The sequence below is a fragment of the Falco punctatus genome (genome assembly GCF_963210335.1).
Source record: "Falco punctatus genome assembly, chromosome: 7".
NCBI classification, from domain to species: domain Eukaryota; kingdom Metazoa; phylum Chordata; class Aves; order Falconiformes; family Falconidae; genus Falco; species Falco punctatus.
In genome coordinates, this window is record NC_137587.1 from 39630956 (window position 1) to 39657009 (window position 26054).

Genomic DNA, 26054 nt, shown 5'->3' on the forward strand with positions numbered 1-26054 from the left:
CTGCAAGGTAGCTTTATGCCTGCACTGTGTTGACCGATGAACGCTGGATGGTTATTACCATTGCTGTGGCTTCGCTATCAGCAACCCCTTGATCGTCTTGTTCCAGTTGTCTCTTCTTTCTCATACCAGTTCCAAAGACTGGGGGAAACATGCTGGCTTTGGGGGAGCAGGAAGCTACCCTCCCTGCTCCCCAGAAGCAACGGGAAAAAGCCCTCCTAGATGTTGCTTTTGCATGAGAGTGGTGGAGGATCCAGCTGTCATGGTGTTTTGCCTTGTTTTTGTAGCACCTCAACTGCATTTGAAAAATGTGTTTAAAGACAGAAGCATGAATAGAAGTCAAGTGAGGATAAATCTCTGCTGCTCTCTGCTCTGGAGCCCAGTTGTGCTGTCAAAAAGAGAGACAGTGTTAAACAACTAAAAAACTCAACTGACCACAGTTCGCCTGCAAGACTCCAGCCAATGGATATGGAAGAGCGTGGGTCTCCAGGCTGGGTGGCAGAGACCGGAGGCTGTGTTCTTGCTTCTTGTCCAGCAAGGCTTCACTGCAGGAATTATTTGCAATGTCTGTGTCAGACCTGCTGTTTGATTTTGGTGAGGCATCTGTCTGCGTACCATGAGGAACCCCCTTCTCACCTTCCACACAACAGATGCCTTCCTGCCCTTGTTCCCTCTCTTGTTTTAACATTGGTAATTGGGTTGTTGAGTTTTTGCTGCAGTTATGGGAAGTCTCCTTTACCTCTTGTTTAACCTCCTTCCACAACATACCCCGCCTTAACCACAACAATGCTGTCTATGCTTGTAATTAAAGCAGCTGTTATCTTATGGTTTCCTAATGTCCTGCTTCCTTGTGCAAAATGTCACCAACAACATCTTCAGTTGTAGATTGCACTGTCCTCCTTTGCAGATCCTTTAATCCTGTTTCTTGGCTTCAAGCTTCTTGACGTCAGGTCCAGAGCTCTGCCCCATCCCTTTGTTCTGTAAGTTCTTCCCATCTCTGTTTTACTGTCGTCTTTGTGTCTTTTCCTTTCTTTCATCTTTTTCTGCCTTACCTGACTAAACAAAACCAATGTCTTTCCCACCTTAATATTGTTTAGTCCAGAGTGTTGTAGGTGGCAGACCTGCGTTGTCCGTGCCTGAGTTGCTTTGCCACCTCCTTGAACAGTGTGTGCATTTGGGGCCATCTTGGTGCTAAAGCAAGAGAGATGCAGCACAGTGTCACTCCATGCTGGAGAAGTCCAAGAGGCTACCAAATGGCAGAGTGCAGTGGTGCATGGAGAACTTCGTGTCGATCAAAATGAGCTGTACAACCATGTTAGCCCAGCTGCAAGGCAGGATTGATTTAATTTGGCCTCAGCATCATGCTAACATAGCTGCAGGGGATTAATTTCTGCTTGTCCTGCTGGTGCTACTTTGCACCATGAGCCATTGCTTTGGCTGGACCTGCTGGACATGGTTTTTTTTCTGCCAGGTGGTCTTCATCCTCATCTGGATATACTTGCTGGGATCGCTTCCTCTTCCAAGAGCGTTTCCTTCTGAATTGGCAGACTTGTAAATCCATCATTTCCATTGCTGGTAACAGGATCTGCAAAAAACTTTTGGTCTCCAACTTGCATTTCTCAAAGCTACTATCCTGATGTTCTTCGAGAATGCAACACATTTCCATTTGTTTTTTTAGCATCTAGTATACTTGTAGGAGCTTAGTGCTCCATGCAACACAACATGCCTTTGCAAAGTGAGCTTAGCAGCCTGGCTTTCCCACGAGTTTCGCAGGAAGCTAAAGGCAACACCGGCTCTGTTGACAAACAGATCTGTGGAATGTGCTTAGTGCTGGATCCTGACCCTGCACTGCTCGGTGAGCAGAGGTGTCCTCTGTCCCACATAGCTGGGATAAGTCTTTAAGCTTTGGGTTGAGTAGCTTTTGCTTAAGCCTCATTTCATAAAACTTGAATTGCAGGTTTCAGACTTTTTATCAAGAGGACAGGATTTCTTTCATCTCATTTGAACTAATGATACGCTCAAGTCTTTTCTGGGAAAGACAAGGAGAATTGGTAAACGATGGGGACATTTGCCTAAAATGGTGCTTTTCATCCGAAGGTTTTTGGGAAGGTTGTTTTACCTTCTTTTACCTTATTTCCCCGCAAGAATTTCAAAGGGATTTATGAAGTTGTTTCTTTATAACTAAAGGTTTGTGCTGTTTAAAAGGTGTAGTCAAAACTTAGGGATGCTGTGTAGTGGGGTTTGTGTGTTGGGAGATCTCTAGTTTTTTAAATACACATGGCCCTGCTGCCCTTTCCTGGTATCTGTAGGAGCAGAAACTGCTCCTGACTCAGTTCCTGCAAAATCCATTGCATCTTTCCTTTTTCTATTCGGGTGCAACATCTTTCTAGTAGCAGGGAGGAGGAGAGCACAAGTCGTGTGTGTCCCACCTCTCCCTTGGAGGAGATGGACTCAGGGCTGCTGGGCTGGCTTGGTTGCAGAACTGATGGAGCAGCATTCATGCCTGGGAATGCCTTCCTGTACGCAATTGTGTGATTTTGAAACGTTACGTTACAGCAGTAGGTGACAGGTCTTGCCTTGGAGAGTTTCATGCCAAAGACCCAGACCTGGGTTGAACTGCAGTGAAGTTTAAACATTGGAAGAGTCTGCCATGGTGGCATGTGTTAGTGAGCACAACAGCAGGTACTGGTAGTTTGCCTGATATCCTACAGAAAAGGTTCCATGTCAGCTTTCTTCAAAAGCGTATCGGGTACTTTGCAGACACAGATTTGGTCTGAAACACTTCTACCTGCTGTCAGTTAGGAATTTTCAGACTTTTTTTTTTTTCCTTCCATTCATTTTTCAAGACCCTTTCCTACAGTCTTGATGCTGAAGCTCTGTGTCACCCTGTGTTTGTCTCATTCTGGCCTCAGACACTTGACAGTTTAGTTCTTTTTCCCCAGAGTCACCTGAACTGCCATCTCTCTCTCCAGCTGCCTCCTGCAGCTCTCAAAGTGCTTTACAAAGGAGATAAAAACCATTAGTCCTATTTTGCAGATACCAGGGGCAACAGCAGCAAAGTAGCTTGTCCCAGACCACCCAGGATGTCCCATGTCGGTTCCAGGAGGAGGAATAGAGAGCCAAGCCCTCATCCCAGTCTTCTCCTCCCCATGAACCCTGCTTCCTAGTTTTAATGGATTAAAAATTCCTGTTCTGACTGCACAAGTCCTTCTTTGACATCTACAGAAATAGGTTGGCTGTACTGAGGTCATTTGGGGACGGTGGAAAGAAAGCATGACCAAGGAGAGGAGCCCTCGTGAGGCAGTGCTGTGCCAGCAGCTCTCATCTCTGTTCATAGGGGCTGTAGGTTTTGTTTCCTTGCTCACCATTTATCTCAGAGTTACATGAGGAACCTGATCAGCAAGTCCTACGTGGATGTCCACTCCCCGATCCCTGATGAGCAGAACAAGCCACCTGTGGACTTTGGCTGTGCTGGAGGATATGGCCAGTATTTAGGAGCAAATTACATGTGTAGCTTGAAGAAGTTGGCTAGCTTGTAATTTTTGGTTTAAACCTGCTGGAAGTGTTAGGAGTGAATGGAAGTGTGCGTACCTGGGGTGGGGCGATTTGTGATAGCGCCTGGCTTAGTCTTACAGTGGGGTGGTGAATTTCTGGAGAGGGACTTTGACCATAGCTGCACCTATTTCTGTCTTTGGATAAGGCTTAATTGAACCAGTTGTGGTGCTCTGCCCAGCATCTTTTCAGGGTGACTTCCCAAAGGGAAGACCTTCCAAATTGGCAGAGCCGGAGCTGCCCTCGATGTGACTGGGTTGGAAGAGCCACTCCTGCAGAACAGGTGTAATAGGTTTCCTGGGCTAAATCCCACCTCGTGGGCTCCCTGCGCAGGCTGCAGCATCCAGCCAAATTGGGGCATGCGCGTGCCATAATCCCATCTGGGAGCCACAGAGGTGCCAGGCTTTTGGGCTTGCAGCCATCCCAACGATGGGTGCTTTACCCACTTCCTCTGCTCCCTCCCACTGCCCAGAGCTGACACCCATTCTCCCCACTCCTGACCCAGATGGGCACCTCTCCCTGCTGGGACCACAGGCCCTGCAATCCTCACCCACCCCCAAGCCACTAAGCACCCCCCCAGGAAAGCTCTGCTGATGCTGTCCATCCTGAATAGCTCTAATCCACTCTTTATTCAGCACCTTGATGAATCAAAGGCTGCACCCTTGCTAGCGTCTCCTCCAGCGGAGACTATCCCGTTAGAGGTGTGACTCTGGCTTGGTGTACCATGACCTGCTCGTCGGGATTTCTGAACCAAATTCAGGACTGGAAGTTTTCATGGCACTTGCGAGAAGCCGCCGACTGTTTGGTGTTGGGTGGCTTGCAAATAGACGGGCTGGCTAATGCCTGCTCTTCCTAATTGCAATTCTCTGTGAAGAAATTATTAGGAAGATATTAACCATATAATGTTTTGGCAGGGTGCTGGGTGGCAGTCATCATTTCTGCTGCTACAGTATGTTTAAAAAAAATAAAAAAGGACAATAAAGTAGGCTTTTTTGTTGGAAAAGAAGATTTCATGTTATCTGTGTTTGCAGGCTTTCTGGCTCGTACGCTGGAGGAATCCTTGCTGCGGGGGTGTTTTCATTTTCTCGTCTAACATGGCAGTGGTCCATCGCGGCGGAGGTTTTCAGCTTAAACAATCTGTTTGTGGGGCTGCTGATGGCTCTCACCGCCCATTTTGAGGAGGCATCCACTGCAAAAGAGAGATCAAAGGTAAAACATCTCAAGCAAAGTGAATAGTCCTTTTTTTTTTTTTTTCAATTAGTTGTCACGTTTGTTTAATTTCTTATTCTTCTAGTACTGATTTAGTTTTGTTTAAATAAATAAGGCCAAATTTTTGGGACTTGATTTAGCACCTGTTCTGGGTGGTGTCCATCCTTGACCTACCTGGATGTTCAAAAGTGCCAAACATTGAAAAACCTGTCCACTTCGCTTTATGGTTGAGTTGGGACCTGTTGGATGGGTTTGGGGTTGGTTTGTCTAATACAGGGTGAAAACAGGAGAAGCAAAATAATTTGCATCTAATGTTTTAGCATAAAGTTTGGGTTTCTGCATCAAAGACTCAAGCTAGGCTGTGGGTGTTCAAGTTTTTCTTTTCAGAACTGATACTTTTCTTTGGGGTAAATAGATTTTACAGAAGACTTTGTCTAGTCAGAAACCCAGGTTTCTATGGAAAAAAAAAAAACAACCACATTTTCAGTCACTTCTTTGGAAATTAAATGTGCCCCTAAAATAATGGCATTCTTAATACGAGATTTTAAATTTCATGCTATATTCTCTACTTTATGAACAGACGAGGCAGCCAAATGATCTTTTTACTCAGCAGTCTTGTTCTTTCTACTTTTGTGTGCCTGAACAGCTGATCTCTTCTCCTCTGACAGACTTGCCTGCTGTGACTCGTGTAAATTGGGTGAATAAAAGGATTTTTATCAGTCTAGGCTAGAATTTCAGGAGTCCACAGTAGTAGTTTACTCAGCTTTGTGAGTTCTCAAATAACATGTTTTATCAGTGGTTATGGAGACTTTGTTACACGATTGGATTTTTATTTTTTTTATGAGTACTCTCGCAAGATCTCTACAACCTGAACTCCACGGAGATGGAGTTGGGCATTTTCCAACCTGCTCCCATGTTTCATGTGCCAGATTTCCAATGGGATTTTCAGATTAGATTTTCAGAAGCAGTTAAGGAGCTTGTGTCAGTGTTTTTTGGGTGTCTGGCATCCCACACCTTGAAGAAGCCAGGCTGCGAACAGCAAACTCACCATGTTTTTCATAAATCAGATGGTCATGCAAACATCTTCAGGGGTGTGCTTGGAGTTCATCGTTATACTTCAAAAATTACCGAGGTTCTGAGTCCTGCAAGGCAGCTCTAAAGCCCACAAATGTTTTTCTGAGATTATGTCAGGTGTTCCCATGGCAAGGCAGCATTCAACACTGAATGCTGAGCAGTTCATTGAAAATGATGAGGTGATCCCATCACCATGCCAAGGCAAGTGTTTGCATCTCACACGCCATCCTCAGTGGTGACTGAAATAAGCATGGGCAATGCTCTTATGATAGCTGGAAGTGCCATCCTCCTTGGGAATGGCTGGGGAGGTGAGGATGGGTTGTTGGCTCCTGTCCGGCAATGTCTGTGGGACTCTGGTGGCTTTTTGCCCACTGAGGAGCTGCCCTGGGGCATGGCTTCAGATTGTAACATGGACCAAGTGGCCAGTGATGGTGGAGGAGGAGGAGGAGGCAGATTCAGGGGAGGAGCGGTGGCCAGTGGTGTACGTGGCACTGACCCAGGGTTCCTATATGGAGTTGCTCTTGTAGCCTCGTCCTCCCCCACTGATTGAAGAGGACTCAGCGCTGGCCTGATGATGCTGGGACAGAGCAGAGCATATGGCAGCATGGGGCAGAGAGAGGCTTTCCTTAGCGTCAGCCAGGGATGGCCATGGTACCAGTAATGAACCTGTGAATAATCCTCAATGAGTACCAGAAATACCCTGCACTGTGCTGCATTGTCTGGATACGTTACCCATTTTATCAGAAAACTCTTGAAGATGCTTGAAAATTAAGTTCTAGACTAATAAGGGATAGCACATTTAATTCCCTTTGCTCAGGAAGTTTGTGTAGCCCTGAAGAAGAGGAAGACATCATTCCTGTTATATGAAATGAGGTCTCTGTACATAATGGCATTATTGTAGGGTATGGTTTCTGCAAAATTTTCATCGTTTGGAGTTAACTGCTGGGCAGTCTCTCCTGTGCAGCAGGGGTTTAACAACTGGACCACATCACATCATTAGGATGTGATGGTGCTACAAAGGATCTCTGTATACATGGAGACATAGCCATTCAGCTGGATGCTTCTTAAAGAATGTTTTCTGTTAAACAAGTGAAATCTCCTGTAAATGATCAAAAATAGCCTGTGTTGTGTGTGCTGCAACTGACCGGCGCTCGCTGATGTATTTGCCTTTCTCCAGTAAGGGTGCTGTGGGCTGCACTGAAGCTGTTTTGGTCTCTGGATGTTTTTGCAGCTGTAAAGAGTAATTGTGAATGTGGTTTTTTTTCCCTTCCAGATCTCTAAATTTGGTGCCTTTTGCTGCGGGCTCAGTTTGTGTAATCAGCACACAATAGTGCTTTATGTTGCCTGTATTGTGCCTTGGGTTCTCTCCCGGCTTTTCAGAAAGACGGTACGTATTTTGCTGACCCATACCTCTATTTTTATAAAGCGGTGAATAATTCTTCTTTCCAAGTACTTGTGCCACTTCTATGTTGATGCACAAACAGGGACAGCCAGTGGTCTGTCTAAACTAGTCACCCATAACCCGCTGAAGTTATAGTCCGTCAGACTAACACCAGAACCACTGATCACAATTTAGGGGCTTTGCTCACACCAACAATCTGCAACCCACTTGTGTCTCACAGGAGCGCTTTGCCCCAGCTGCCTGTAAATACCCTGTGAGCAACCACGAGACCAATGCTTACTTGGAGCTAAAAACTGCTCAGCGTGTAGGAAATAAGAGCACATTCAGTGACGTACCAAACAGGAGAGCAGATAAACAGCTGTTGGTGAGAAGTCACAGGCGTGTGCAGTCTGTGTGCTGCTTCTCCTGCCTGATGACACTGGCTTTCTCATGTCATCAGTTCATCTGGAGATGAGTTTCTGTGTGTTGGTTCCCTGGTGGTAACAAAAAATGCTGTGTCCACTCATTGCAGAGCATCTCGTGACTTCTGTTGGTAGTTGAAGGTGCAGCCAGAATTAGCAGCACGGCAGGAAGGGTGCAGAGGCTTATCTCTAGGGGGAAGTGCTCTTCAGCATCTCCTCGAGATGTGCCAGGCTTGGTGACCTCCAGCTCTGACGCAGCCAGGACTTGAGAATCCCAGAAGAGATCAACTCCCAGGTGAAGAGCACCTGGCTCATGCCAGCTGGAGAAGACCAAAGGAAGGCTGACCTTCAGCAAAACAGCAAGCCTCTGATCCAGTCAAATAGGTCCCTTTCATCTCCTACCAGAGATCCCATTCTCGAGTTGTTCCTCCTTTTACATCTCTTTATTGAATTTTCTTATTGAGTGAGAAGGTGAAAATACATTTTTACATGCCTGGCTTAGGAAGGTGATACACGTCCATCTGGAGGAGGCTCCCAGGTGATGTTCAGGGGCCCTGCAATGCTCTGGTCTTCTCTAGGTGGTCTTCTGTGAGTCAGTGCCTCAGGCTGGATGCAGACGTGTTGTAGAAACACTACTTTGCCCTGAAAACGGCTGCACATCTCAATGACACAGATGCTCTGATCACTTTGCAAGTGGCCCTGAGAAGCCCCCACCTACTCCCTCCCTCTCTTTTGCCCCTGTGAAGGTGACAGCTGGACAGGTTTCTGCTGGGCTGGTCCTGCCTGTATTTTTCTACACTTAACCTGATAAATCAGGTGAGGTTCTGAGTAATGGCACAGGCTACAACTAAGCCTGGAGTGAAGCGTATGAGCTGCAGGAGGGAAGGTTCAACTCAGACAACCTTGGTCCCAAACCTGTTCAGCATCTCCAGCAAACCTCCTTCTGACTACGTTTCCTTTAACACAGTGAACGCTCACTTCTGCAATATATTTGTGTTCTTTAAAAAGAAGTTTGGCATTTTTTCTTTAACGAGGAGGTCCAGAGAGACCTCTGCGATGTCCAGCAAGGACAATCCTGTGCCAGTATAATATTCCTGGGAAATGCTTTAGACAGCCCAGTAGTGCCTGTGGCAGAAAACCACCTAATAAGGATAATTGATGGAAAACAGTGCCTTTTTAAGTAAAAAAAGAGCCAGCTTCCTTCTGGAGGAACTCTGGCCACCACTGTTACCGAGCTACTGTTTCTGCTCTGTAGATCACTCTGAATGGTGCCTCTTCTCCATAACCCCAACTGCTTTGATTGACAGGGCAGTGGCTAACGATAAAGCAAGCGTGCAATATTCTAGGGTGGGATTTTCCAAAGCACTTAAAGGAGTTAGGCACAGAAGTCCCTTTGAAAGTCTTGTCTTCCTGACCCCTTAGGCAGTCTTGAAAATCCCACCCCAAAAGTTGGCCTATCCAATTTAGCCAGTGTAATCGTGATAAAGTAAATGGCAAAACTGACTCCTGATGATGGTGATGATCTGTGTAGTTGTACTAGAGCAGCGTTTTTTATTTTTTTTTTTTTTTGCCAGATGGAATACCAGCCAACTCTTAATCGCTGCAAAGTGGGTTATCTCAGCCTTGCAGTGCTTCAGCCATCTATGCATGTCATGCCATGATTTAAATGTGAAAGATGCAATGAGTATGATACTCATGAGTCCTAGCTAATATTATTTGCTTCACTTAAATTTCACCCTGCCATGCAAAGGAGATCAGTTTGATGCAGTTTCCTAGTAATCCACAAAATCGTAAGGTTTAACATAGCATTTTGTAGGGACTTACTATAAATTGAGAGATCAGCTCTGTGTAAATATATTTGATGTTTTTTCTTTATCTGTTCTTGAAGTTCCAGCGTGATTAAACTAAAATAAACATTGTTATGCAATATGACATATTCTGGTGCAGGAATTGTCCCTAGGCCATTTGCTGAAGTTGGGTTTATGCTTCTTGGCTGGTTTGCTGCCTTATCTCTATCTGCCGGCTTCGTCCTACCTCAATCGAGCCCGTTGGACATGGGGAGACCAGACGACTTTTCAAGGATTTTTGACCCACTTTCTCAGGGAAGAATATGGGACATTCAATCTGGTAAATAAGGGTCATTTCCCAAATTACTTTCTTTTACCTTATGCAATAGCAGAACCTTTCTATTTGTGACAATGGCTTACAGGGGAAGAAACTGAAAATGTTTTTTTTTAAAAAAAAAAACTTACTTCTGATTTTGACCTTCTGATCTGTCAGGTTTTCTGGGAATGGATCACGTGGCTGGGAAAACAAAGAAATAATTCTCTTTCCCTTTACAGGGTGAGACATGTTATTTATTGGGAGCTGTACAGGTGTCTTGTATTTGTAAGAGCCCAAAGAACAAACTGTGCTAGAGGGAGATGGTGACATCAATTTTGTGTTTTTCTTGTTTTAAGACAAATAATTGTCTTATTTTTTTATCTTAAACTCAGCTATTTGGAGGTCTTCATTGCTATACCTATAAAAAAGATTCCTCTTAACCTACTTCTTACTAATACTGAATTTAAATGAATGGTAGGTTTGAGGGGTCTCAGAAACTCTGATTTGTCTTATTGACTAGTCTGTGCTCTTGGCAAGGGAGGGAAGTAGTGCATGGTTGCTTGCAGAACATAGGGTTTGCATCTGCATCCTCCAACCCTGACTTAGGTGTTTGGCTCTGGCCACTCAAGGAAAGCAAGTGCCCAGCACCCCTTCCGTCCTTCCTGCTGCAGAGATTTCAGTGCATAAGGCTGGAAAATTGCATCACTGGGGGGAAAAGGGAGAAAAAATATGGTTTACATACTGCATCACTCCTTGGAGTCCTGAAGCCCCACGTCCTTAGAAATTAAGCCCCTGTATCCAGCCAACGTGACACGGTGAGCACTGTTGCTGTTCCATTGTAACCTTCACAGACAGCCAGGTGGCTGTGGGGTGCAAGGCAAAAGACTTGAAAATTCCTGCTGCTGCCACTTAATCTCTCCAAAACTGCTGCAGAAATAAGATCCACCCTCTGAAGGACTTCTAAGATTTCCCCTGTTGTCCTATTCCCAGCCATCTCCTGAGAATGAGACTATTGGGCAGAGTAATACCAAGGCATGCAAATCCCTTGACTCCTCCATCAAATGTGATGAATTCAAGTTGATGTTCAGGAGGCTTAGGGATGGACTGCATGTCATCCTACACCACAAATCACATTTACGATGAACTTGTCTGAAGCAGGAGCAATAAATGCAGCAAAATCCAAGCATTTGGTCCCGACTCTAGCTGGGCTAATGCCAGAGCCCTGCATGGATGGACAGACAGCCCTTGTGTCCCATGGCTCCATTTTAAGGGCAGGCAGGATCAAAAAAAACCCAAAAAAACACTCAGGAGAGGGTTCCACCTATAAGCCAAGGATCAGAAATGTCATCTCCTATGAGGGATGTGTCTGGGGCCAGAAGCCATCAGCTGTCACCAAGGTGGGACTTTGCAAGAAACAGAGAGGTGGCAGTGGTACTTCAGGAGCTGTGGGCTGGCTTTCCATCGTCTAACACTTTTATTTTTCAATTAAATCTTGAGTGCAGTCAACTATTCCATTTTTACTGAGATTAAATATTCCTTCCACACCTCCTGGGTCTGTCTACCTTATCTTTTATCTGGTGGCCACTGGTTTTCCAACAAGCACTTATGTTCCTCACCTCCACCGAGCATGTCTTCTTCCCCAGACTTGTGCTATGGATTGCAAGTCTCTGCAATAAAAAATTTCATATATTATATAAATATCATACAGCTCTACCTCCATCAGGGCTCCAGAAGGGACAGTGTTGGGTCTGGTAAGCAAGCAGAAACTGAGGCCCATGTGCTTGTCTCAGGCTGTGGGGAGATGTCCCAGAAAATAATTGCACCATGCAGATATAGGACAAGAGGAACTGGCCTCAAGTTGTGCCAGGGGAGGTTTATATTGGATATTAGGGAAAATTTCTTCACTGAAAGGGCTGTCAGACACTGGAACAGGATGTCTGGGGAAGTGGTTGAGGCACCGTCCCTGGAGGTATTTGAAAGTTGTGTAGGTGTGGTGCTTAGCGACATGATTTATTGGTGGGCTTGGCAGTGCTGGGTTAACGGTTGGACTTGATAATTTTAAAGGTCTTTTCCAACATCAGCGATTCTATGACTCTATGATATAGCAGAGATCATAGCTAAACCATATGATGTGCTCGAGTCACAGGGTAATGGATTGGCAGCACCCTGAATAAATGCTTATCCAGGTGGTAAACCTGCACAGTGGAATAATGTAAAATAAGAACATGGGAGAAAATCTTGCAATGAAGGTTTGAGTAGAGTTTGCTGGGTTTTTATTGTTTAAGCAATTCCTGCTCTCTGTGACTACCCTTGGGGTACCACCTGAAGGGGTTTGAGGAGCCCAGTGTGCTCAGTGCTCTGCAAACAGAAAACAAAAAGACTCTTCCTTGCCCCAGTGATATGGCAATCAGTATGTGAGTTTCTCATGGCTTTTCTTTCTTTTTAATCCAGGCCAAGTCTGAGACAGGATCCAGTATGAGAGAGATGCTGTTGTGAGTAAAATCTTGACCGTGCCTTCTAGTGGAGAGAAACCTGTTGCTGCTGCTGTCATTTTGGCCAAAGTGACCCCTGTCCTGCCTTTCCTTGGCTTGGTCCGGGGCTGGAGCCGTGTCTGGTGCAGGGACAGCATGCATGTCTGTCTGTCTTTCCCTTTGAAGTAAAGATGCTGGATCCTCCTCCCCAGTGATTTTTCATTCAAAAACCTGACATGTAAACTGAGCTTGTACCCATTTCTTGTAGACTTAATAGCAGCAGAATGGGAATGTTACGTTGTGCTTATTCCCTGCTTCTCTTGACACTTTAATTGAGTGCAAGGGACGATTTGGGGGTGATGCATCCATGCACTAATTTCTCTGCAGTTTTCAGCTGGCGCAGATGAAGTCAGAGCTCTCCCTTCCCGTCCTCATCCTGGCACTCGTGGCCTGTGTGAGCACAGCACTGCTGTAAGTTGGAGGAGAATATTTGCTCCGACATGCACTTTCTTACTGGCTGCACAGACAGCTTTCTTTGCCTTCTGCTTGTGGGTGAAAAATTGCAGCAATTGGCTGTGGTCATCTATCAATTAAGAGCAGAATATCCCTGTTCCTGGTAACCCTGTGGCTTTGTAGATGGCAAGCTTAAAAATCTTGAAATCCTGATAGTTTTGTGCTTTGAAAACAGAAGTTTCATAAATTGCAAAGGTAAAGAAAGACTAATCAGCTCTTTCTATTAAATGCATTTAGGTATGCAGAGAGAGAATGTGTTTCAAGCACATAGAACTTTTGCCTCCTTTTTCATCATGCCAGTAGAGTGCTACATCTTTCTTTTTTTTTAATAGGCCAAAGATGCAAAAATCATCCGTGACCTGGCTCTTTGGTGGAATGTTCTGTCTTTATTCCCTCTTCTTTGCTTGGAGAGCAAATTTGGATATTACAAAACCTCTCTTTCTGGGCGTGGTAAGTTGCACTCCAAAACTTGCTCTAGCATGTTAATTTTTGGAAAAAGCCTTAAAACCACCTATTCAGGAGCAGGTGGTTGTCTTGAAGCTGCACAAGGTGCAAAAATAGAGCTACTTATTCTGCCTTATGGCTAGGGAAACAGAAATAGGGTCTCTGGGATTTTGTTTCCTAGGTGGAGCGGTTCTGGCTGCAGAGCAGTGCCGTGGTGGCCGTGCTGGCAGGGCTGGGGCTGGCCACACTCACCTCGGTTGGAAGTGCCATGCTGGAGGGCAGCCGGCTGCTGCCATGGCTGGAGTGGTCTTCTGCTCTCGCTCTTGTTGTTTCTCAAGTTTGGGCAAATTACAGGTAACAAATCCCCTGGGCATGTGTCTTGGTGCAGCCTCATGGGGCTACAGGGTGCTGTGTGGTTGGGGTGCTGCTGTAAAGCCCCCACCCCTGCTCATGGGGTTTCTGTCCTTGGCTTGAAGTGGGAAAGACACTTTTCACATCCCACCTAAGCTTGCATGGTCACAGACTGCAGGACTCCCTTGTTTGATCTCCCTCAAAATCACCAAGCACCAGCTCCAGGCCATGAATGGGGGTGTCATATAGATTGAAAGAAGAAAACTCTGTAGATACATAAACTTCTAATGAAAGAAACTCATAAATCTGTGCTTTATTTCCTAAGGAGGTTTGCAGAATTCATTTGACCTGAACAGTCACCTTTTCCTTCCCTTGCTTTGCTTCAGGTTTCCTTGTGCTCTGCGGTTTTTATTTTGTTTCCTTTTCGAAGAGTTAGATCTGTAGTGTAGGGCCTCCTTATCCCTTAACCACGCTTGCACTGGCTTGGGTGGGAATCAGTGTAGTAGTAGGGATGCTCACACAGAGGTTGACCAACAAAGCATAGACTTCATCCTAAGGAATCCTTCCTTTGCACACATCTTTTCCCAAACGCTGGTCCGTAGGTGAGCCAAGCATAGCTCATGTGCTGAGCCATGTCATGGAGCGTCTTCTTCTTGAGTCCATACCTGCAGTGTGTGCACACTAAATCTACTTCTGCCTGATGCTACAAAAACTTGCCTTTTTAATGTTTAATTAGAACATTAAAAGGGTGGGCAGGATTTCAAATACTTTGCAGAACCATCGTTGTTCCAGCACCAACTAGTAAGTCTTTAGGTTTAGCCCAAGAAAAAAATCAGTATTAAGGTGAAGGCATGCCATGAGTGTGTATTTTGTGTATTTTGGCAAAACTGTAGTGGCTTGTCTCTGGTGCTGCTTTCTGGGAGAATGTAGTCTAAATGCTTTATTTCTGTCTCAGTTTCTCGGCAAATGGAGACGTTGCTTTTCAGCAAGATCTGACCAGGGTGGACTTCCCCTGTGGATGTCTATTGCATAAAATTATTCTGCAGATGTGCAAAGCCATGCAAATACCTGCTTTTAAGATACTGGGTTTTATGTGTTCTCTTAAGCGCTTGTGATCAAAGCAACAACTATGTTGTTGATAAGTTTGCAAGGAATCTGCTGTCCTCTATGCCGATGGGTGCAGTCATCTTGCTAAGGGGAGACTTACCCGGGAATGGTCTTCGTTACGTCCATTATTGCGAAGGGATGAGGCCAGATGTCACCTTAGTGGACCAGGAGGTAAGATCAGAAAGTAATATTAAAAGAGTCGAATTGTAGATTTAAAAATTAGGAGGCAAAAGTTCAGTTGTTCCTTTCTGTCCTCGAGGAGGTCTCTGTTCAAATAAAACTCATGATGCAGAAATAAATAAACCTGATTTTTTTAAAGGGTTGTGGGTAGCTCTTGGATGGAGTGTAGTGTGCAAGTCCCATTCAAGCCCAAAAAGCCAGCGAGAGGCAATAGTGGGTAGTGGAAGGGGAAGCCCGAATCCTTCATCATGACAGATATCCAGATGTGGCACAGGGGTGATGTTTGCTTTGCTGAAGAAGCTTTGTCCCAGCTGTTTCCTGCAGTTTCCCTGAAATGCAGATGCTGGGGCAGCAGAAGGCTTCTGGGAGCAGCCTGTAGGGCAGCAGGTCAGCACCCATGAGCGATGCGGCTTTGGGGATTCTCCCATTTCTTACATGCTGAGGCTCATTCCCTTCATCCGCTCTGTTATCTTGGTCCTCCAAAGGTGGTTTTGCAGATTTCTGCCTCTATTTTTTACATTAAAAAGAAGGTGCCGTGTGTCCCTGGGTGGTGTTCACAGTCTTTCCTTTTTTCCTGAGAAATGGGAGGAGAAATTCCCTCTTACAGAACAAGACATCTACATTTCCACTGTCACATCAGTCCTTGCACTTGGCTTTGCAAACAGGAGTTTGTGACTTGTTGAGAAACCCCAAACCCAGTGCTTCATATTTAACCAGACCAAAGCCCTGTTGTGTCTCTTACCACCTGTAACTATTTTGTGTTTTCTTAAGTTTTGCCTGCTCATGGTGAGGACCATGTGCCTCTGATCAGAAACCACTGGTGGACCTGATCTGAAACGGGAGGTGACTTTACTGAGCAAGTAATGTCATTTACTCCTGCAGAAACCATTTCTTCTGGGTGTAAAATGGACAAAACCTTTGTTTCTTGTTTTAATTGTGATAATATTTTTGGTGATAGATGATGACTTATGAATGGTACTTACCCAAGCTGGCAAAACATTTACCTGGCGTTTATTTTCCTGGGAACCGGTGGAATCCTGTGGAAGGAGTATTACCTGATGGGACACTTGCTTTTAATCTCCATCGTTTCCTCAAAGTAAATAAACAGTAAGCATTTCTTTCATATGTAACAGATTTCCTAAAATCTTCAACCTTTTTTTTATTGAAATTGTTAATGGAACAGCTTGGAATTGCATCCAGAAGACCAATTTTCTCCACTGACTTCCTCCCCAGTGGCAAGATTATTTTCGCAATTAAAGCAAATATCTATGCAGAAGTAACTCCATCCGGATATGATGTTGCTTGTTTTTTTGAGGTTGGTTTGGGTTTTGGGAAGGAAAAATAAGAAGGTGATCAGCAGACAGCATTTACCAAATATTTTTGTTATTGTTGGTACAATTCATCACAAAAAAAAGAGCATTCCTGCGTACTCAAAATGACGATGGTTGGAGAGCGAATTGCTACTGCTTCTTCTTCATGAACATTGTGGCCAACTGATTAGCATAGAATGAATGTATTCCAGGAATAATCATCATATAAAAATAGCTTAGTAAGAGTGGAGAAAGGATTAGATACTCACATGAATAAGAATAGCATCTGCATTTAGACTAGCCAGGGTGAGCCTTGAGAGTGTGGGTAGGCAGAAGAGCATTTTCACGTGCCGTTGGGAAGAAATGGGCTGCTTCTACGGCTTCTGGCATGTTTGGACATCCAGCATAGGGCAGAGGATGTGTCTCCTGTGCTGGCTGCACAAGGTGTGCAATGCCAGATGGGGTATTTGCTTGCAGCAGGAGAGCTGTTTTGCAGACTGACCCAAAGACATGCCCTTTCTGATGTGAAATGGTCTAGATGGGTGTCCGTGCCGCAGAAAATGTTGTGCCACTTAAGACCTGTCTGCTGCACTGGTGTGGTGTGTGTGGGTTGCTCAAGCAGGCAGGGTGGCCCGCGGTCTCTGGGATGGCTTCATGATTGCTCACTCTGGTTTTTTTGGCAGCAAGGAGGTGTTTGTCTGCATAGGTCTTCATGAAGGTGACTCAACCTGGAGAAGGAGCTATTCGCTTTGGCCCTGGGGTACCTGTGAAAAATTAGTTCCTTCTGATGTTGTGTTTGACCCAGGAGAGTGGATTCATCTTACAAGAAATCTCTACAACTGGACTGAAGACTATGGCAGGTACGAGGCAGAAGCAACTCTGCTCCTTCTTGCTCATGATTCTTCTGCCAGCAGCATAACCGCATCCATTGCTGTGTTAGAGAAATTAAACATAAGCTGTAATCGTCATGTTTTGTGTTCTAGAACATACGATAAATCTGCCTGTGGTACTTTTATTAGTGTTAAAAATAAAGAGGACATTTCTAGTCAAGTATCAGGTCCAATTCCAATCTTAAAACTTGATCAGGAGCCAAAAAATATTGAGGACTTGGGACATCCAAAGCTTTAAATGTTGTAGAACTGAACTGTGACGGATGGTAAAAAGCATTGCTCATTTTGAGGACAGCTAGGATGCTGTGAAACACCTGATATACCAGAGGCTCCTTCTATGAAGAAAGAGGAATAAAGTTTTATGAATAACTGAGGATCAGCTGAATTCCCTGCTGTCAGAGCCATAGGCTTCATGACGGGTTTTCTTCTGCTTGGGAGGGCTGTAGCTGCCTGATATAGATGATTTGATTGTGTGGTGGGTGAAAAACAGTGATGTGGATCTGACAGCTGAATTTTATTCTCATTCCCATTTTTAGTTTCAAGCCCTCTTCCTGGGAAGCTGTTGCCAATGAAGAGATGTGGCAAGCCAGGTAATTCTCGTTTGCTCCCTTCCAACAGCTGATGGGCAATGCCAGCTCACTGGCATGGAAATACACACCAAAGCAGGCAGCTTGATGGTGCATGGCCTTATTGGAGATCTCAGTGTGCCAAGCTTCAGAAGGAAAAGGTTGGTAGGGTGAAGCGAAGCATGCATGGACTCCAGCAAGAGGTCACTTCAGGAAAGTTGTCATTTTGTTCACCATAAAGTTACCCTCCAATTATCTCAAATGAGTAGAGTGTAGTTGGGACATAGGGTGAGAAAATACATCATGGGGAGAAATTGGTATCACTGACTACTTAAATGGAGATGCTGGGGTACTGTCCCATACGTGGACATGTTGATGATGTATATAAACATGTGATGTGAGTTGGTTATGTTAAGCAATTATTATATGGAAGTTTTTCTTGTTTTCCTAGGATGAAAACAGCTTTCTTTATATTTGACCTTGCAGAAACTGCCAGTGTGACTGCAGAAATGAAATCACAACTTTACACATTTGCATACACTGTAAGTCATATGTTTTGGTTATGCATGCTGCCTGCAGGATCCCTGCAGGCTCGGTCCTTTTTTTTTTTTTTTCTTTTAGTTTCTGGACTCCATAGAAATACAGTGTTTCCATATAGGTCCTGTAATCTGCATTCTCCTTTGTTCATCCAAACTGGGAGCATAGCAGATTCAAAGAGATTTGTGCAGGGATTTTATCCATTCCTACTTGCCCCCTTGGTCACAAAAGATGCCAAAAGCTAACCAGTCGACACCCTGCTTTTGCTGTAATTATGTTGTCTGTGCTGGGCTCCAAACCCATGCCAAGAGATTGCTTGTCCTGAAGTCCCCTCTATGCACTTGTCCCCTCTGTCATTACACAGTCGTGCATCTGAGCCAGCAAGTGTAAAATCCGACAGTCTTCTCACTGCGAATTAATTCTGTTGCATTTCACACCAAAGAATAACACCCATAAGCTGGTGTAGGTATCTCTGGAAATACTGGACTGCCCAAGATGCCAAGAGATGCACAAATCAGTCAGCGTGTGTCAGCAGAGAGGAGGAGTGTTTCATACTCCAGCAAAGAGTCACCAAATAGTTTCCTTTCAGCTCTTGCCTGTTTTGCTGTGATGTTTGCTGTTCTGCAAAGTACTTGGGCACATGCCTGCTGTTAAGCTTATGAATATTCCCACTCAAGTCAACAGACTGTTTAAGTCCTGTGGAAGATGTCCTGCTCTCCTGAAATACTGAGTAAGTCTTTTCCAGGCACAGCAGTTAAAACTCCCCTTTATGCCCCAGCCTGGTGTGACACCTCTCTTGGGGAAGTGCGTAATGTGCAGTGGGGTTATCATGATCATCTGTAACGCTTCTAAACGAACAGCTTCTGTAGGAAGGGAGATGTTTCAGCCCCCCTTGGATTTCTGATTCATGCTGTTGCATATCACATGGTAAACACACAGTTACAGAAACGCTCCACTTCTGGACTTGGACTTCTAAATAGCATCTGTTCCTTTACGGGCAGTTTTGAAGCACTGTTAAGAGCTGTTAGTCCTGTTCATTCAATTAATTTGTGTTGTGTCGTCATCCCCCCCCCCCTTTTTTTTGTCCCTTTAACAGTTATACAAAGAAATTGTCAACTCTCATCCAAATCACCCAGTGAACTGGCACAAAAACTATGCCATTGCCTGTGAGAGGATGTTGCGTCTCCATCGGGTGGATGTGGATCCTGAAACGTTGCTCTCTGAAACTGTGAAACATTTCCTCCTCTACACTGAGAAAGCAGAAGACGATCCCCAGCGGCAGGATATTCTGCAGGCTGTAAAACACCTGAAGAAAGAGTTGCAGGGGCTGAGGAAAATGAAAGAAGATCTGAGGCAGGGAGCTGGGTAGCACCCAGTCCTCCACCCGCCTGCCGAAGTGCTGAAATTAAGTCAGGACTTAAAATCTGAGCTGGTTCTTGACAACATTGAGAATGGTTTTAAAAGGTGACAGAAATGGCAGCAGAGAGGAAGTTGAGTCTTATTGCCTCCGCAGGAATGTACTGTTGTTTAGTCTTTGATTGCTGTTGCCAAAAACTGTTTGCATTGTTTTGAGGGTTGGTTGTTTTTGTGGGTTTTTTTTCTGGGGGGAAGCTCATCACTACATAAAATACTGGGTTTCAAAAAGGAGAATTTATTTTAAAGTAAACCAGTGAATCTGTTGTACGTGAAGGTCATTTAATTAATTTTATGAATGCAGCATCCTTTATAGATGCAAAAATTGTATCTCGCCTTTAAATGTTTCTTCTGTTACTGAGACAAGGTTTTCTACAGCCATTTTCCTTTAGCTGTGCTGGGTCTAGCTAGGTTCTTATGGACACAGGGCAGCATGGTGAGGTAGGTTTCTATCAGGACAAGCATGTGGGATGGTGCCCTTCTTGGGAGCCTGATCATTTGCTGTGTTGGATGTGCTCTATCCCCTGGCTGTGCCTGCGCCTGTGCCCATGCCCAGGGGTGCTGCAGACGTGATGTCCTCCTGGCATGGGATGGTGGGTAGGGACCAACCCAGCTCTTTCTGCCTTTTGTGCTTTGCAGGGATGGTTATTTCCCTTATGCTGGTTTTTTTTTTTTATGTTGGGATAGTCTTGCTCTAGTTTTCCAACAGCGAGCAAGCAACTTGTGTATTTTCCCTTGCAGGGCGCTGTGACTGTAGGCAGCTCCACCTGGGACAGAGGGACCATGGTGCTGAGACCCTGCACAGGGATGTGAGAGCAGCTCCCCTGGGACACTGCTGTGGCATCTGTGCTGTGGCCTTTTCCTGTACGTAACACTCGTCTGCTCTGCCATGTCCTCGCAGGTACTGGGGATGCCAGAACTGCAGTTTTAGTGATGTCAGGGGCTTTAACCAAAAGAACGGAGTGTGACTCTGTCCTGCTTTTCAGTCTATCCCAAAAGCCAAGCAACTTGGTTAACAAGAGGTCAGCTACTTGCTTGAAAAAAAGAGAAAAAAAAGGCATGTTTTTCAAAATGTTGTCAATTAACATGTACTTTAAATGCTTTAAAATGGACCCAAAACCTGGTATTGCTGTTGGAAAGTTACTATTAGTCTAAATTTTCATACTTTGTTGTGTGGTTCTGTGAGATCTTAGCCCAGTGTTTTATAGGAGACTGTCTGCCAGGCCAGGATTTCATCTGGCCTAGTAAAATTTTCAGAGAAGAAAGAAATACTTCTGTAAAGATCACGTTGCCAAGTGGCACCTTGGCACCTCTGAAAGCTTCCTAGAGGCTTGGTGGAGCAGATCAAGATGTGTGCAGGAGCAAGGGATGTTGCTTTGTTGGTCTGTAGTTTGAAGGTGCATGTAGGTACAGATTTAGGCTCATGTTGGTACTAATCCTAACAGATCCTTTTAAAAGTAGACTACTTTTGTTCTTTCCGACTGCTGCTTTTCCCAGATCGACTTTCATTGAATGCTGCCTGTATAAATACCAAGCTGCTGTCTAGGAATCTCTAACTCTGGTTGCAAAATAACATCCTTTATTTCTCTCCTTCTCGTTCTGATTTATGTTCATAGTATGATTTCCATAGCAATTCTCCCGGTTACTTCTATAAATGATTCCTGTACAAACAGCAGATGACAAATGAGCAATAAAAGGAAAGACAACTACAGCTTCTGGCTTGCAAGCCACAAAGCAGAGGGGAAAGAAGGAAGAGGAGCAGTTCAGGGATGTCATTTTAACTCTTTGTGTTGTAATTGACTACATTTCAGGTCGACCGTGCCTCACTTAAATCTCTTCCTTTTTCTCAGTCCCCACAGAAGTGTTTGTACAGAGCGGGGGAATATCATACATTCCTCCATGCAGCTTTCTCAGGGCTGGCTTTCTTCTCCCTCTCAAAATCAGTCCTTCAGCCTAGCAGAAAAGCATTAGGAATCCAATTTTTGAATGCTTTTGTTACCTGCATTATTGAAAATCCATTCAAGCAAATATACTGAGCTGAGGGTTTTCTTTATCTTGATTAGATGCCCCTCCTTAGCTGCATAGTCTTGAAATAATTGGAAGCTTTTGTGGATTCCACTATCTACTCAGTAGAAAAGAGGGGCTGGACAAAGGTATCCCAGGCTGCAGCCCACATCGAGTAACTTATCGTCATGTGTTGTAATAAGCAGCGATGCAAACTACAAGAAGAACTTTCCCACTGGCAAAAGCCTTCCCAGGTGTGAACAGCAATGGAAATGTGATGCTTTTTTAGGGAGCAAAGCAGAACTGGTTGCAACCATGGCATTCACATGTGCTGTGTCCGTATGAATTTTGTGCACGTGTGATACAGGTGTCCATGCTGGCTGTTCAGCTCAAAGATATCCCTGACGACTGATCATGAAGGGGGAAATATTTGACAGTGATGGAAGTTACAAAATTCCTCCCCCCAAATCTGTTCAAATGAGATTTGCTGGTGCTTGTAGATGAAGCAGTTGCGTGGATGTTTCTGAACCTGTTCGCTAAAAGGCGGTGCTGAGGGATGCTGGCAGAAGTTTAATTTTTATCAGCTCCTCTTAGGTGGCACCCTTAAGTTTATCAAACAAGCAAAGCTGATTTGCTCTTCGTTAGTCTCAGTTGCATGAATTGGTTGCCAAGTAAACAGGATTTTGCATTTTCCTAATTACTTTCATATTTGTGTTTTACCTCTATTTGTTCTCTTGCAAAACTGGTCCTAATAATTAGTCAGGCTCCTGCTGCCCAGACTTAAAAAAAAAATAAAATAAAGGGGGGTAGGAAAAAAAAGACTTCTGAGGGTTTTTTCTCCCTTATAAATTCATTTTTGTTACAAGCATCTTTTATACATATTACTAAAGGGAGTGCACTAAGAAATGCAAATAATAGTTCTTTATTTTATTATGACAGTTAATTAATAGCAACCTGTTTTAATGAATAAAGTCACTCAGAGTCCTTCAGCACTTCCTAAGTAGAGGCCAGAATCTGTAGGGATTCTTTTTTCCCCCCCATTGTATAGCTCCAAGACTCCGCGCACTATATAGGGCCTGTATAGAAATGCTCGCTAATGAAGAGGGAGGGCGAGGAACTTGTCTGCATTCAAAGATCACTGGTGAGTCATTCAGCGAGAAAAGGCCCCTTGCTAGGAATAGTCACAGTTCCGCGGCATTGTGCTAGCAAAAGGGTTTGATCAAAGGTCTCCTGCCGAGCTTGCATGGTTTCCTTTCATACGACGACCATAATTAAAACCACTAATTCTCTTTTAAAATGCTGCAGGATGCCATGTAGGCATCTGTCTGGAGTGTCCTTTGTGCTGTCGGGAGCTGTTAAGGACCAGTGCCGAGGGCTTTTCAGCGACATGCCAGTCAGGAAGGTGATTCGACATAAGGGTGCCTCTGAAGGCTTGACAGGGCCTTGACTACACAATTCCAGCTGAATTTGCCCCTTGTCAGCTGCCAGTAAATAAATCTCAAAGAAGGGAGGGGGGGAAAGCTGAAGTTTCATTACCTGATCCCCGGGGCTTTGTTGGTTTTGGCATCGCCCAGGGGGAAGCCCTCGCCCCTCGGGGCCGGGGAGCTGGAGATGGCCATTGGAGACCCCGGCGCCCGGGCCGTTTGAAGACCGTCAATACTTGTAACAGTTCAGCTGTTAGGAAGACAAATAAATGGAAGAGCCCATTAATCCCCTTTGGGTACTCAGTGCCTTTTGCCCTTTTATCACAGCCTTATTAGGTTCCTACTCATCTTGAACCAGGAGGGATGAATTGAAGTTGTTGAGCGCTAATTGGCAAAGACTTTTCATCGCGGGCCAAGAACTTTCACTGACTTGAAAGTAACTTTACCACGGGGAGGATCAGCAAATTTTTGCCTCACCATTAAAACAAAACTCAAAGGTCCCATTGGGATTCAGTGCGGTGTTTAAAAAAAATTAGAGAAAAAAAGAGGCAACTGCTAAATTGTTGGGCTTGTTCTTCATGATGATGTTGGCAACTTATATTTGCTCTTAAAAAAAGAGTCACGGAGCCAGGTGCAGCACACGGTGATCTATCCTGAAATGCAGTTGAAATCCACATGTCTTACATGTGTACATGTGTGTTACTGAAACCTGCTCGTGGTCCAGGCTTCCCAAAAGCAGCCTGGGAGATGATCTGTAAGGCAGCACCATCATTCTTGAGAGTTTGCAGCCACTCAAGGGTCAAGCTGAGCAGCGCTGAGATTTCCGTATGCCTGGGGACAGTTCTAGCTGCCCTCGAGTCATCCCTGGGTTTGGTGATGGGACCTATAGATGAGAGGTATTTCAGCATGGGGGCACTTGGATGTTCTCATGTGAATTGTTTTTTAATGTTGATATTGTTAAGTGCTGCATTAATTTGATCATATTTACTACCCTCCACGTGTCCCCCATTGCATGTTTTAAATAAAGAATAAACAGGTAGCGAAAGCATCTTATACATCATCAGTGACAATGTCATGGGCCACAGTCTGGAAGGAAGACACTGAGCTGGGGATTTTGGAGCACAAAATCCTATTGATGTGTTCCCCACCCTCCTCATCTGGGGGACTCGTGAAACAAGGTGCCTACATTAAGGATGGCATCTCCACTGGGATGCCAGTGTGTGTACCCTGGCGAAGCCCACGCATGCTGAAGCCCTCACAATCTTTCCAGGGACTTCCAGGACTGGGAGCTTGGCATGGTACTATGTGAGCAAACAGGCGGCTAAAGCTCCTGCACTGCTTGTGGTAGGGAATGAAGACATCATTGTCAGTACCCTCCAAAAGGCTGTTTGGTTTGGATCTGTCCGACGAAGCCGGAGTGACTGCTTGCAGCATTGCCCTTGCCAGATGGCTGCAAGGTGGTGCTCAGCTCCATGGCCACACTGGACCACGCCGCGAGGATGGAGGGTGCTGGTGGCTCTGTGTCCTCCATGTGTTGTCCCTTCTATGGGAGCATTTGAGTGCTCTTGGGTATTTTAGAGTTCTATTGTATTGCTGCTGCTAGTCAGATACAACAGCAGCTTGCTGAACTTTGGGGGAAAAGCGTGTAAGAGGAGTATGGTTTTGGATGGTTTTGAGGGCCTTTTTTGTCATGTCCTTTGATTTGGCAGTAAAGCCACTTAAAAAAATGGCATCTGAAGAACTCTGCTGCTCATAAAGCCTCCCCAGGGAGGATCTGCTGCCTGTTTCAGGCCAGAAGAAGGACTTGCATGCTCAAATTGTTGCCATTTTTTTCCCCTAAAATTTATTTTTTCTCCCTTGTTGCCTCTTGACACCCCTGTTATATTCAAACTTGACATTTCAATAAAGGCTTTTTCAAAACAGAGTGAAAACAAGGAATGAGTATAAATTGGAATAACTTTATTCAGATGAGTGGAGCTGAGGGAATTTGTGCCAACGGAGGGCTGGTTGGAGATGGTGTGCTGTGATTGACAGCCTCCATCCACCCAGCGATCCTTCACAGCCTGCTTCTAACAAACCTGAGATTTTGTCTTTTGTTGGGTTGAACAAACCCAACGCAAACATGCTGGTTATCAGTGAATTTCATCAGTAAATCCTTGTTGGTCAAACTACAGCAAAAATGGGTTTTGCTGCTGAATGGGGAAGAGACACAGTGGCCTCAAGGAAGATGAAAGTCAGCCTGGATGTTTGGTGTCCACAAGTGTTGTCAGTGCTAGTTAAAAAATGAGGGGTGTAAGGTACTTCTCTCCAGAAGTCCTCTGTAAGTGATTATTTCCTGCCAACATCTGGGAAAGAAAAAGTTAGAATTTGCTACTCGATTGCAAACTGTGGTTTGGCATTGAGAAAACTAATTTTTTAAAAAAATCCACAATCATAATTTTCATCTTTGAACTTCATTGAACTAATTCTACTAGACCATGCCAGTTTTGCATGTTTAGTTTTACTAGAAGATAAAAGTGAACGATGAATAATTCTGACTAGATATGAAAGAGGATTTTTCTCTCTTGGGGGGGCCCTGGAGGGAGGCTGGAGCCTCCTTTGCCATAGTGTATCACACTGCCCCGAAGAGCTAAGGTATTTTTTGCACAACTTATGCTGATATTTGGTCTATACACCCTGCTCATCCATCGCATCAACTCTCTGCCAAACCTACTAAGCCCTTTTTTCCATCACATAAGAATTAAAGAGTTGGTGATGTGATGTGAGGAGGATGCATCTTCTTCACTTGCTGTTTTAGTTAGGAATGATTGTGGAACTGTCACCTTCAAATAAACTTAATTGCAGAAAACATGAGATATGTGGTCAATATGGGCCAGGTGTTTTGTCCTCTATTTCTGAAGACAGTATCTTTATCGAGGTCCCCAGCACACGGGTGACCTCGAATATCATTGAAAATATTGAGATTTATTGTATTTTTAAATTCAGTGACATCATTTATAACATTTTTAATTCTTCTTGTTGTCCCTGGTGTTAAAAGCGACTAGTTTTAAGAAACCCCGGGGACCCCTAAATACCCTTTTTTTTCTCCCAACCGGGATCTAGCTTT

General features: G+C 44.7%; 1 protein-coding gene across 4 annotated transcripts in view; it reads left to right on the forward strand.

The window, feature by feature from the left end:
- Positions 1–24872, forward strand: part of TMEM260 (transmembrane protein 260) — a 40201-nt gene extending 15329 nt beyond the window's left edge. For 2 of the 4 annotated variants that reach the window (XM_080394488.1, XM_080394489.1), the window contains exons 4-16: positions 4581–4758; positions 7106–7219; positions 9583–9762; positions 12190–12230; positions 12597–12680; positions 13055–13172; positions 13348–13520; positions 14624–14795; positions 15763–15911; positions 16798–16974; positions 17541–17594; positions 18022–18112; positions 19204–24872. In XM_080394488.1, coding sequence (XP_080250614.1) covers positions 4581–4758; positions 7106–7219; positions 9583–9762; positions 12190–12230; positions 12597–12680; positions 13055–13172; positions 13348–13520; positions 14624–14795; positions 15763–15911; positions 16798–16974; positions 17541–17594; positions 18022–18112; positions 19204–19476 — 1804 coding nt within the window. In that variant the 3' untranslated portion in view covers positions 19477–24872. The remainder of the gene's footprint in view (positions 1–4580; positions 4759–7105; positions 7220–9582; positions 9763–12189; positions 12231–12596; positions 12681–13054; positions 13173–13347; positions 13521–14623; positions 14796–15762; positions 15912–16797; positions 16975–17540; positions 17595–18021; positions 18113–19203) is intronic. The other 2 variants (XM_080394490.1, XM_080394491.1) reach the window with 1 other exon arrangement.
- The last annotated feature ends 1182 nt before the right edge of the window (positions 24873–26054 follow it).